Raw genomic sequence first — 13,280 nt, forward strand, 5'->3', positions numbered from 1 at the left:
ATGATATCTTCATTTATAGCAAGGACAAATCACACTTGGCATCTAGTAGTGTTAAGCTTCATTGTTGCCATTTCTGACTTGGTTGAGCATTTTATGAAGCCTCTATCGTTCTTTATGTTGTTAATCAAGCAGAAGACGATGCAATGGGGTGGTCATGTAGAGACTATTATGACAGGGCCAACCCCAATGGGGCCCTATCTTAATAATCAAAGCTAAAAGAGGCCGCCTAATCTAATAAAGAGCAGCCAAACCACAACATTTGTCATAGAGGGGTGGGGGGTGGGGGTGTGCTATAAACCACAACATGTATCAAATGTTACCCACGGTTTTAAAAACTATTCCAAGTGGAACATGTAGGCCCCGTTTGCGAACAGCACGGGGCTGGCACTGTAGCTGGAATGGCACTGTTCCAGCTACAGTGCCATCTGACAGGTGCAGCAAAAATTGACTTTTTAATATTAATTTTTTTTTTTTTTAAGCAAAATATTAAAAAAAATAAAAAAAAGGAGGAGAAAGATGGGGTGGTTCCAGCCACCTCTGGCCGATCTGGAGGTGGTCGAACCACCCCCTTGGCCAAAAAAAAAAAAAAAAAAAAAAGGGATCGGATGCATTTAGGGATGACCGGACCACCCCCAAGGGGCTGGGGTAGTTTTGGCCACCCCATACCGGCCGTATGCCCCAACCCCTTGGGGGTGGTCTGGCCACCCCCAAAAGGCAAAAAAAAAAAAAAAAAAAGGGGGGGGGGGGGGGGGGAAGATCGGGTGATCGGGTGCATTTGGGGGTGGCCGGACCACCCCCAAATGCACCCGATCCTTTTTTTTTTTTTTTTTTTCCAAGGGGGTGGCCCGGGGGGTGGTCGAACCACCCCCAGATCCGCCAGGGGGTGGCTCCCCCTTGGCCAAAAATGGGGTGGTCCAGCCACCCCATTTTGGCCAAAGGGTGGCTGGAACCACCCCATCTTTCTCCTTTTTTTTTTTTTTTTTTTTTTAAAAAAAATATTTTGCTTTATATATATATATATATATATATATATATATTGAAAAGTCAATTTTTGCTACACTTGTGAGATGGCACTGTAGTTGGAACAATGTCGTTTCAGCTACAGTGCCGGCCCCGTGCTGTTCGCAAACGGGGCCGTAATTATTTGGTTGTCTTTTTTAATTCCGTTTTCATTTTGTCAAAAAATTTAACGACCCGTCACATCAAAGCTTTTTAGTGCTGGCCATGTGTCCTCTATATCACATCAACATTATTTTGAAATTAAAATTAAAAAAAAAAAAAAAAAAAAAAAAAAAAAAAAAAGTGCTATAAACCACAACATTTATCAAATGGTTACCGAGAGTTTTAAAAACTATTCTAAGTGGTACTTGCAATTATTTCATTGTTTTTTTAGTCCGGTTTATATTCCATCAAAAAATTGAACGATCTGTCACATCAAAGTTTTTTAGTGGCCGCCATGTGTCCTCTATGCCACGTCAACATTAGTTTTTTTTTTTTTAAACTATAGGGGAAAACACAAACAAAGAAAAAAAAGAAAGAAAGAAAGAAAGAATCAGAAAAAAGATTGCATGCAGCATGCTCAGCTGTCCACGTTACCAAAATAATATTGGAAACGTGGACAGCTGAGCATGCTGCATGCAATCTTGGTTTTCGTAAAAAACTTGTATCGCATTGGCGTAATTGTATAGACTTTCATGAGTTATGAGTTTCATGGGTTTCATGGGATGTCTCAAATATTGAAAAAAAAAACGTCCATGCCCAATAGTCAATTTTTGTGACTTGACCTGCTCATTTTCTTTTTGGCTAGTGGGCGGCATGAGACAAAAGGAAAAATCATTATTACCAAGAGGCTAACCATATTAAAATCTGTTGAAAGATAGCACATGATCAACGCGTAAATGGGATCTGTTCAACATGTGATCGCATGCCTCTGCAATAGAAGGATGACGAAAACCCAAAAAAGTTGAAAAATAAAATAAATTAAAACCAGAAATGACGAAGAAACTTCCAGAAGTATAACCAGTCAAACGAGCCAGCCTAGCCGTGTTTGGCTTCCCCTGCCTCTTCTTGTACGCGTTTTGACCATTCCCAAGAAGTTTCGTTTCTCCCTTGTATACATACAGAATACAGAGGTTTCTGTTCTATTTTCATTTCCATTTATATTCCTCCAAACGACTTATACAAACCCAGTTGATATTATTCTGATTTAATGTTTTTTCCTAGAGCTATTTGTGCTCTGATCATTCTACTTTTCACGCTTCTATCCTCTACCGATGCAGTTCGATCATTTCCCAATGAAGCGCACATTGAGTTGGGCATGTCTTTGCAGTTCTCAGAGGCACCGGAGTACAAAAACGAACCCAAATGCGCCGTCGTTCTGGCCGGAAAGTGTAAGCCATTTGCATGCGACCCTTCGCTTGTTCACATCGCCATGACTATTGATTTGGAGTACTTAAGGGGCTCTGTTGCGGCTGTTCATTCTGTTCTCAGGCACGCTTCTTGCCCGGAAAATATATTCTTTCACTTCATTGCCTCCGATTCCGGCGTGGTCACTTTGCCTGAACTTACCCGGATTGTCCGGTCAACGTTCCCTTCTCTGAATTTCAAAGTTTATAATTTCAAGGAAAGTATAGTCAACAATCTAATATCGTCGTCGATTCGTCAGGCCCTTGATAACCCATTGAACTATGCAAGAAGCTACTTGGCAGATATACTTGAGCCCTGCGTTGAGCGTGTAATCTACCTAGACTCCGATATCATTGTTGTTGATGACATTCAGAAGCTCTGGGGTGTTTCTCTAACTGGGTCAAGAACAATTGGAGCTCCGGAATATTGTCATGCGAATTTCATCAACTACTTCTCCGACGAATTTTGGTCGGACCCTGAGTTTTCCGAGGTTTTTGCAGGGAAAAGGCCTTGTTATTTCAACACGGGTGTGATGGTGATGGATTTGGTGAGGTGGAGAGAGGGTGATTACACGAGGAAGATCGAGAAATGGATGGAAATTCAGAAAGAGAGGAGGATTTATGAGCTGGGTTCTCTTCCGCCGTTTTTGTTGGTTTTTGGTGGAGATGTTGAGGCCATTGATCATAGATGGAACCAGCATGGGCTTGGTGGGGATAATGTGGTGAGTAATTGCAGGTCTTTGCATCCAGGTCCTGTGAGTTTGCTTCACTGGAGCGGCAAGGGGAAGCCATGGGCAAGGCTTGATGGGAGGACGCCATGCCCAGTTGATTATCTATGGGCTCCTTACGATCTCTACAAAATCCACCACCATTTCCGAAAACAAAAAAAGCAGTAACCGGACATATATAAATATATATATTCTTTTGATTCGTCCTACAATCGAGAAAATTCATTTGTGTATAAAGAAGAGATTCATCATATTCGGATGAAATTATGTATACCAGATCATTCATTTGATTTTTTTAGTTTAGTGATTTTTGGTTGAGATCAAATTTTTGTAGTGAAATTGATGGAGAATTTTATATTTGAAAGCAAAGGCAGCTTTTCTTGTTGGCTAAACTATCATTATCAACATCTGTTGTCGGTATCATGAGTCCGTTACGTGTTCTGTTTCCAGAATTTCAAAGCCGACATATTTAAGGAAAACCTTCGTGAAAAATCCAATCCCATCATCGATTTGTCAAAGTTCCTAATAATCTGCTGATATGTTCAAGACATCAAATTCAAATCCGAACTTTTAATTGTCAAAAGCATCCAGAATCTGCGGAATATTGTTTCTACATCCAGGTTGAGCACAACTGAGAATCAGAAACAGTTAAACTATTTTCTTGTGAAATTGTTACACTTAAAAACACTCCTACACGTATAAACTGGTTATGAATTGAGTGTGATACGTATTGTCATTTGTCATCCTAATAGCGAGAAAGAGAAAAATTCAGCTCACTTTAGAAATCCCCCGCCTCTCTCTCTCTCTCTCTCTCTCAATAACAGTTCCCATCAATGAAGCAGACGGGAAGGTGGGAGAAGTCTCTGCTTCTCCCTCTTTCTTGCCCTTTCTTCATCCCCTTCCTTCTCTATAGGCGTGCAAGGCACAAGCGGCGTCCCCTCAGTGTACCACGTACCCTTTTTCAACGGTCTGACCATCGGATTGCATCACCAACCGCCCTCTCCATGGCCTTTCGGTCAAGAAATTATGAGATTGAATTTGTTTGGATCCATTTATCATTTTATTTGAAGTTTCAATTTTATGTATTTGTAATGGCCGTTTTTGGGGTATATTTGTATTTATTTATTTATTTATTTTTAATGTAGTTGTTAAGTTGGTCAGGAGAAAAAAGTGGCATGCTTGTAGCATATATGGTTCTTGCATCTCGATTGATTGGGGAGCCTAATGTTCAAAGAAGCATGAGAAGACCAACAAGGCAGCATCCTATATTTCCGTTACACATGAAATCCCAATCTTCAAATACTAATCAAGATTGTAATTTGATATTATTTGGCACGAGTTCTGTCCCATAGAATGGGGAAAACCCCATACTTCCCAAAGTGAGTCAAGTACATCTTTTCTGTAAAGGTTAAACTCCATGAAATGCACTCGAGAGAAGATCTGAACAACCCAGAATTCCTGCTCTCTTTTTTTTTTTTTTTTCCTGCTCATGATTACAGAGATCCTTGTTGATCTTCTTTTTGGCCCAAATTCATTGCTGTTTTTGCTTCGCACCTTGCAAAACCAAAAGAGACTACCACCTCAACCTTTCCCAGTGGCAGGGAATAATTCAATTACAGATAGTATTTATCCATGACTATAAAAACAGTAAATGTAGCATTCTAATGTGACCTACGTGAAAGATTTTGGTCAGTAGTTTCCGAGGATTCAGTTGGGTCGGTTTTTGGTGATTTTTTCAATCCAACCCGACCTCATTATGTTGAAAATTTCTCAAATCCTGATTAACTCAACTATATTACTAAAGCCAAACCAAGCCAACCCAAAAGTGATTGGTTTTATTTGTGTTGGGTTGCCGGTTTAACTATTATTCAATACATGAATTGCTTGCATTAACAAGAGAAGATTTCCTTGTTGCTGTAGAACTGTTGAAATCAATGGGCGGCTGAGAGATAGGGTGGGAAGGTTCAGAAGGTGGGGGGACAGAGTCAATGGATTGAGATAGGTGGGTGGGTGGGTGGGTGTGTGAGAGAGAGGAGAAATGAAAGAAGTAAAAGCAAGAACTAAATGTGGTACTCTTACACGGTTTTCATTTGAACAATAATAACAAGATCGATGAACAGGAGAGAAAGCAAAACAGAACAAAACAAAAAAAGAAGAAGAAAAGAATATACATTTCTCCCACCTTCTTCTCCTCACAACAATCCAACAGCACAACTTAAGTGCAACCTGTTCTCCAAGCCTCTTAAGTGATGACCCAACAGCATACACCTGTTAGCAGAAAAGTGAACCTTAGTATACGATACCAGATGGGAGGGATCAAGTTAATACGATGTAAAGAGGGCATTTACTGGATACTGCATCAGGGAATCATCAAAATGTGTTCTCGCCCGAGTGCATATGATCAGTCCATAGAAGTAAGTCATTCAAAACCAACCGGAAGAAAAGCCAGAGAAAGGGCAATTTATGAAGGGAATGAGAAATACTAACCAGAAAAGCAGCTTTGCTAGGTAGTCGCGCGAAGCGCCTGTGGTGTCACAAAATCCATCATCACCATCTAGGTGGTTCTCGGTACTTCCCTTGACTGAATCTCCAATAAAATCAGAAGTCCTCTCATCTTTGAAGAATTTACGCAATACGTTTTGAACAAGCCGTTGAATTATTTCTTCGACCTCTAGCGATGACGGACGAGATAGTTCAGTTACCTGTTGAAATAAATCAAGTATGAAAAGAAGCCAGTTCAGAGACAATAGAGGCTTAAAAGCAGGTGGTAAAAATGAGAAAGAAAAAAAAAATTAAGCACTATTATCAATGGAATAGCAGAGTCCTAAAGGAATTTTAGGTCATTACCATATCGGGATCCAAGGATCGCAGATACTCTAACAAATTGTTCCTATTTCCTCTGCCATATTCTATTTGCAAATTTTCCTGCTTCTGGACTTTAAGTTCCTGAAACAATATACACCAGTCAGCTTACAGTAAGAGTATCAAGCACCTTGACATCTTAACATGCAGTGAGGCACAATGAAAAGTTACACTCTTTTTCAAATACAAATGAATTTTTTTCAATTGAGCTGATTAATATGAATCAATCAGAAGAAAATGTTGGCAAGTCAACCAGAACAAGCTGATATCAAATCTCGAATAGTTCACATGAAGAATATTCAGTAATTTACAGTTTACAATTTGTCCATGGCTGGTAGAACTAACCCAGCATTTAAAAAACAAAGAAGCAAAGTGCACGGACAACAAGAAGTTATGTTGATAGCACATTAAGCTTAGAAACTACATTAAAGGGTGAATCATTGAAGATATGCCAATGTAGCCTGCCCCCAAAAACACAGCCATTAAGCTGTCCGCAAATGCAAAGCAGGGCTACTGTGATTGAGTAGGTAGAAAACAGAAAAGCTCTAGATCCAATGCGCAGATTTTCTTTCAAGAGAAAATTGCTCAGATGAAAACGTTGATTGTCCCAGTGCCTTTAATTGACCAGCAATAGCTAGAATCTTGAAGACCAAATGAGGAACTCTATAACAAATTATGCTCTATAATCAAGCATCTTTTGTACATATATAATATGAAATTTCCCCCAGTCTCCTAATAATTATGATACTTAATAGATGCATTGAAAAAAGAAAAGAAAAGAATCAAGTCATGTTTAATCAAAGTGGCAAGATTGTAATTCAATTTCCTGCAACCATAAGCTAATCGGAAAGGACAAATTCCATGAAGCAAATCAAGAGAAAAAGTTGAAGGTTTTTCATTGGGGAAATGCTTTCAATTCAACCACGTAGACCAAAATTTGCGAGCTTGCCGGCCTAGAGGCGGAGTAACCTCTAAGAGTCTTGCTTACTTAGGATTATACACAGGTAAATCTTACGTTCAAGATTAAAAAATCCCAATCAATTCTCACCTCTCAAAGGCCTAATCTCAAAAAATGTTTTCCAGAAATTCCTCTTTTCTGGATTACGCATCCAATTAGCAACAATTCTCAAGTTATGTGATGTACAGAGCAAAACGCTGACCTCTTTTGCATTAGACAACTCCGACTGCAACCGTTGAATGTAATCCAACGCCTCGGGCGGCAAATCTCCGAAGACTTGAAGCCCTATTCTCTCTAAACCTTCAATACTCAAATCACTATCCCTATCCTCACTCTCCTTCTCCTCCTCCTCCGAAACCTCACGCCACCGTTCACAACAATTCGAGCTCTTCTTCGAATTATCCGAAGAAATCTCAAAGTTCCTCATCAACGATATCCGGTACTCCGCGTTCCACAACGTATACCTAAACCAAATCCAATACAATCCAATCAATCCAATTTTTTTTAATTTTAATTTTTACTTTTTTTTAACAATTAGCAACTGTGAGAATTGGAGGAACTATTATGGAAATTGAGTACCCGGTGATGATGGAGGAGACAAGGAGGCGATGGAGGGGGCGTCTGGAAACACTAATGGTGACGGAGAACTGGTCCGATGGAAGCAAGCCTAGCATCGTTGAAATGGTCTGCTTCATGGAGTCCTTGGCGGAATCGGAAACGCCCTTGGAGATAACGGAGTTATCCAACGGCTCGATTCGCCGGAGCATGTTCGCGATCACAGAGAACCCGCGGTCGAGGCCAGACTTCCGAGTGGAGACAAAATCGTCGGAGACGCCACCGCCGTCTACGCCGGATATCAGGCAGCTGACGGCAGATGCCGGCGAAGTTAGACGGCGCCTGTGGTGGTGGCGGGAACAGAGAAAAGGCGGTTTCGGCGGTGGATGAGGAGGGTGGAGTGGCCTGAGCGACAGGTCGGTTACGCGAGAGATAATGAAAGCTCGAGCAGCTGAGGCAGCCATGAATTTGATTCGATGAGATATGAGGCGAGAGCACTTCTCTTTAGCCTTACGGCTTTGGCTCTCTGTTGGTGATGCCTCGACGGGCTGCTCTCACGGCTTCAAACGAATACTTCCTTTTCTTTCTTCGTTATATCCCATTGATCTTAGCCCCATGAGATTTTTGTTTGTTTTCGTTACTTGCGATTAGGTGAAGCATTTTGGTCATGATTTTCTGCTTAATTACAGATTCGACATTCTAGGACTTTCTTTTTTTCCTTTATTTTTTTTGGGATTTTACTCGTTAAAACTTTTCATTTATTCGACAGTGAATAACAATAAATAAAGTTAGATTATGATCATTATCAACCTACAAAAACAATAAAGTTAAATTACCAGAAAATGAAAATGGATAATTGTCGGTATCGTAGGTCCAGTTTCTTTCAGTAAAACCACAAAACTCAGGGAGTGGACCAACCACCAAGTGGCAAGTGGACGGTATTACTCGGATGCCTCCACCACAGCTGTTTAGCACCACAAATATTCTGATTTTTAACAAAACTTCTGTTAATTGATACTGTAACCAGATGAGTATGAGTATCAGAGTATCTATAAGACTATGACCCTATTCCTTATTTCGAGTAAAGATTCTCGACAATGCCATTTTGGTAGGTCCTAACTCCCAACTGTTTCGATTTCAAAAAAAAAAAAAAAAAAAAAAAAAAAACTCCCAACTGTTTTGAAATATTAGAATACCTAAAACATTTTTTTTTTCTTTTTAGAATTTATTTTAACATAATGTATCAAAATGCTGACGTGACAATGACAAACATTACTAAGTTGGATTGAAAACATAAGAGAATGATTCAGTTGAAATTTTTAAGAAACTTAAGAAGTCAATTTAAGATTTAAAAACTGAAAGAGAGATACCTAATAGGGCGTTTACTTGAAACTTTTTTTTTTTTTTGACATGTCCACACAAGAGAAGGTGGAGAGGAAATTCGAATTAGTGATCTTCGCTTTAAAAGGCATAGTTCATAGCCAATTAAACTACCCCTTAAAGACTGTTTACTTGAGACTATATTTTATTATTTTAACCGGAGTGAACATGCACTCTTATTATTTATATCTTAGTAAAACTGCAAGTTATATTCCACATGGGTGAATAGCATGAAACACGTGTTCTCATAGCTGAAGGAATGCTAATTACCAAAATATCTAAAACTAGAATGAGATTTTTTATAGTTATACTAGGGAATAATGGGACGATTGTGATCATTATTGCGTGTACATAAAGAGAATGATGATAGCCACTTTAAGACTTCATGAATATCAGCTATAATCAGGTGGAGGGTACTCTCAGAATTTACTGTTGATTACCATAACTTATCGCCAAGGCACCCCTGTTGATCCAAGACAAAAACTCGCCAATTATTAGCTTCTGATGCATCTGCAGAAAGAACCTTGCAAAACCCATCTGCAATTGCTGCATTCTTCTCATCAAGTGATCACCTTTGCTTTCTTCAGAGCTGGAAGGATGCTAATGACAATGTGTTAGGGCTCCATAGTACATATGGTACGATAATGAAAAGTGTGTGTTAACACCAAGAAGGCATTACAACATTTGCCCATAAATATGGGTCTGAAAACAACATTCCACGCCAAGAATAAAGCCCCAATGATTGTCATGGAGCATCAATTGCTCCCGGAATATTCGGTTTTCGACCTGTCGAAATATCAGCAATTAGAAATTCAATTCCTGATAAGAAGTAGGATAATATCCACAGATTATTAGGAAAGTTTTACAATATGATGAATTGAGAAGGACACTATCATCATCCAGGAAAACATTAGTCCTATGATGTTCAGTGTATGACATTAGGTGATGGCCATCCAGCTGGGTGCATTAAGAAGATACATCCAACAAAAGCCTTGTTATTTATTGAGAACAGGAGTAAAAAAGAAAAGCAATCCACTGTTGAGAATGTGTAGGTAGGTGATCATGTACAGTTAAAAAAAAATGGATATGTGGATCAGAATGTTTGTTGCATCTGTTGCTTCCCAGCAACTTCTCCGACCCATGACTTCCACGCCTCCATGTAATGAGCAAAGAGGTCATGCAGAGCTGCCACAACCATTAACAAAATCCATCTTTTATTTAGTTGCTGCAACAGTTACAGGTATACTTTAGTGCTCATAACATGCAAACACAATGGCCCCAGTTACAATTATAGAACAAATAGAATATTGCACAATTAGGGGATGGCAGATCAGTGAGAATTTCAGGTTGTTGCCAACATAAACAGTATGACAAAGTCACTATTTTAGAATAGTGTACCAATGAATTATATTCCAAACCTAATACTAGAGAAAAGTGGACACCTGATTCAGTTAAAAGATTCCCAAATGAGAAGAAAAAAAAATAGGAAAAAAAAATTACCTTATTTGTTTTTGTTTTTGCCAAGCAAACCCAGAACAAAAATCAAGTTTGAAGGCCATTTCTTAATATAGTTTAGTTATGGATGGAGGATGGAGCCACTACCAACGACCATAACGAACATATGTAAATTCATTATATCTTTGATAATTGCCACTGGTTAAATCAACACTAGACATGTGAAGACAAGAATAAGATAAAGGAAGAACCTCTGACGCATTAATTAACCAACCCTGTAAATTGTTCTTAGACTTCTTCAGTACTATACTAATTTATGATATGTATCCAAAAAGTAGAGCTGCTATATTTATCAAGTAGAAAATATAAATCACCTTGGTTGTGATATTGAGGATAATAAGTAGAATTCAAGTTCTCCTGAACCTCTATCAATCTTTTCTTCTCTGGATCTTTGAAACCGGGCACATTTTCAGGTGCAAAAGGGCCAAATACTATACCCTTTGAGCTGTGTTTTGAATGCTGCTCCAATTTGATCCTCTCATGTACAATTTCCAAGTCACCTTGTCTGTTATGCATTGGCATATCTACCTTCTGATTTAACTTCCAATTTATAGAAGACTCCACCTTAGAAGAATCCAACCTATTTCTCTTTGAACTGTAATTTGTTATATCAATCCCAAACATTCTCTTTTTTTTCATTTAGATCCAAATCAGAGTCAGATCCATCTTTGGGTTTTGCTTTCCATCCCACCCACCTGAATGCTGCTTTCCCACTCACTGGGTCATAAATCTGGGTTCAATTAAGAAAACTGAGAAATGATGAGAAAGATAAACGCACTACCATGACTGGGAGTCATTCCATGAACTAGAAAAGTGCTTCTCAGTATCCTTTTACCTTCTCAATCAGATTCAAGGAAGAGAAAACATTCGCAATATCATACAGTCGTCTAACTTTTGCTGCACAGGTGTTACAAAAAGGAGAGTTGGTGTTAAGTTAATTTCTTTCATTTTTATTAGACTCTTTTGACAGAACGATAAAGATGGTAAGGTTCATTACTTCTCAAAGCCCTTGCATCATGCTTATCACCCGGCAATGCCTTTGCAGCATCATCGATAGTGATCGAATCCACCTAACGAAAAAAGGAAATAGTGTAAAACTGAACAAATATTAAAAGAAAAAGCCATTGAAGGAAAACCACTTTAAAAAATTGGCTTACATCGAAACAAAGGAAAAGCTTGATAAAACTCTGAGTGAAAAGCACTAGAGATTTGTCCCTTCTGTTGTCTAGAGGAAATAAACATCAATGCCAAGTTAGTCAATGTAAAAGTGGATCATGCCTACTTTAAACTTTAAACCATCCCATACTCAAAATTGAGTACAGTTGCTAGTAATTTACTTTGCAAACTCAAAGCACAGAACAAAAAGGAAAAAGAGGTTACCGCTTCTCGATGATGCTGTAGAATAGTCCTCCAAATTATTTTCGAGACTGGAAGACACTCTATTTTCGTTATCTTTTGAAACCTAATCAGCATATATCAAACAACCAAAATGAGGAAAACGAAAGGTGTCTAAACTCTGAGTCTTATGTTGTTTTGCTGTCGTGATTCCAAAATTAAGAAAAATTGAAAAAACAAAACCAGACCTCCAATTTGTATAAGACCAAATTGAGTAAGAGACTAATCAATGAAAATACTAGCACTATAAATACACCTGAATTATTTATTGCAGTTTCTCATCAAACAAACAAACTTTCAAAAAGCTCAGAAAGAAAAAAAATTTAAAAGGAAAACCAAGATAGAATACTGACATACTTTAACTGAATTGCAGAGAACACCAGAGTATTTGAACTTTTCTCCCAAACCCTCTTCCTGTAAAGGGAGCAACATAGAAATTAAGTCATGGTTTTCAACCGAAGCATCAAAATTTGGTGAAACAAAACAACATTTACAATTTACCTTAAGCTCCTCCAAAATCCCAGGAACTTCTCCAAAACCCTTCCATGAGTATTGGTTCTTTCCTTTTCTTGCTATAATCTAAAAAATTCAAATACAGAAAAATCAACTCGGGCAATATAATCCAAGTCTTTTAATTTTTCTTATTCTTATTCGTTGAACAAAACTAAAAACCTTACTCCGATACTCTCCAATATATTGACTACGTCGTACATGCGGCGCCGCTCAACTCCTGCAGATTCAAATTCTTTCAATAGATGCAATCAACAAAAAAAAAAAAAACCCTAAGGCCTTGTTTGGGTACCGAGAAAATGATGGAAAAAAAAATACTCAGTATCTTCGGCTTTAACACTCATTAACAATGACTCAAGAACACAAAGCCTATCACGAATAGTCAATTCTCGCTAAGTACTTAGTTCCTATGGGTTTTTCCATTTCTGGATAACCAGACTTCATAGATACATACATATAGGTTTACTAACTTTTATTCAATTTTCTAGGCAACCAAACAGAAGATAATTAAACGAAACAACAAAAAAATTACACAAAAAAAAAAAAAAAAAAAAAAAAAAAAAAAGAGAGAAATATGTGGGAATTAATAATCAGAGAGATCAGATCAAGACCTAATTTGCCAGCTGCCTCAACGAGTTCAATCGGTCCCACGCCTTCTCCACCATACAACCTCAAGAAACTGATAAAATAAAACGAAAAATCCAAAATTAAAACTAGATAAAAAGAAAGAAACTGGAACCAAAATCTAACACAAAAAAGCGAGTGAGAGAGGAGTAGTTACTTTGAGCACAAGAGTCCTAGAGACTTATCTTTGCGGCTGTAAACGGGTGGTCTTGTTTCGGGCTCTTGAGAATCAAACGAAGACATTCGTCGCAATAGCCACTAGAAAATGAAATCAACTTGTTTCTATGATTCGATGGTTGTTTGCCTCGCGGGAATTCAAATTGAGATCTATAAGCGCGGTCAAGTTTT

General features: G+C 38.4%; 3 protein-coding genes across 7 annotated transcripts; 1 reads left to right on the forward strand and 2 right to left on the reverse strand.

The window, feature by feature from the left end:
* The first annotated feature begins 2,123 nt into the window (after positions 1-2,123).
* GATL10 (galacturonosyltransferase-like 10) lies at positions 2,124-3,404 on the forward strand. Its single transcript, XM_059595498.2, has one exon. It carries the CDS (start codon positions 2,210-2,212, stop codon positions 3,299-3,301), a length of 1,092 nt encoding a protein of 363 aa, XP_059451481.2. The 5' UTR covers positions 2,124-2,209; the 3' UTR covers positions 3,302-3,404.
* Positions 3,405-4,427: 1,023 nt separating this feature from the next.
* Positions 4,428-8,108, reverse strand: LOC132182806 (seed maturation-like protein). Of its 5 annotated transcripts, none has more exons than XM_059596151.2 (6): positions 7,533-8,108; positions 7,156-7,417; positions 5,981-6,079; positions 5,621-5,835; positions 5,316-5,401; positions 4,428-4,687 (listed from the first exon to the last, which is right to left on the reverse strand). In XM_059596151.2, exons 1-5 carry the CDS (start codon positions 7,970-7,972, stop codon positions 5,326-5,328), a joined length of 1,092 nt encoding a protein of 363 aa, XP_059452134.1. In that variant the 5' UTR covers positions 7,973-8,108; the 3' UTR covers positions 4,428-4,687; positions 5,316-5,325. The 5 variants fall into 5 exon arrangements, with proteins under 5 accessions (XP_059452134.1, XP_059452137.1, XP_059452135.1 ...); XM_059596154.2 differs by having other exon boundaries at positions 4,428-4,719; XM_059596152.2 differs by having other exon boundaries at positions 5,305-5,401.
* A 1,059-nt stretch (positions 8,109-9,167) lies between these two features.
* Positions 9,168-13,249, reverse strand: LOC132182678 (E2F transcription factor-like E2FF). Its single transcript, XM_059595989.2, is given in 12 exon segments — positions 9,168-9,674; positions 10,718-11,037; positions 11,039-11,133; positions 11,239-11,300; positions 11,401-11,473; positions 11,561-11,628; positions 11,784-11,865; positions 12,156-12,212; positions 12,300-12,377; positions 12,476-12,528; positions 12,920-12,987; positions 13,090-13,249. Coding segments are annotated over 12 exon segments (1,083 nt in total). The 5' UTR covers positions 13,176-13,249; the 3' UTR covers positions 9,168-9,633.
* Positions 13,250-13,280: the final 31 nt, after the last annotated feature.

Source organism: Corylus avellana, chromosome 5 (assembly GCF_965113065.1).
Source record: "Corylus avellana chromosome 5, dhCorAvel1.hap1.2, whole genome shotgun sequence".
Lineage (NCBI taxonomy): Eukaryota > Viridiplantae > Streptophyta > Magnoliopsida > Fagales > Betulaceae > Corylus > Corylus avellana.

Coding starts and splice junctions, on each gene's coding strand:
- GATL10 (XM_059595498.2), top strand. CDS start 2,210: ATGTTTTTTCCTAGAGCTATTTGTGCTCTGATCATTCTACTTTTCACG.
- LOC132182806 (XM_059596151.2), bottom strand. CDS start 7,972: ATGGCTGCCTCAGCTGCTCGAGCTTTCATTATCTCTCGCGTAACCGAC. Junction 7,418..7,532: donor GTCTCCTCCATCATCACCGG/GTACTCAATTTC, acceptor GATTTGGTTTAG/GTATACGTTGTGGAACGCGG. Junction 5,836..5,980: donor GATCCTTGGATCCCGATATG/GTAATGACCTAA, acceptor TTATTTCAACAG/GTAACTGAACTATCTCGTCC.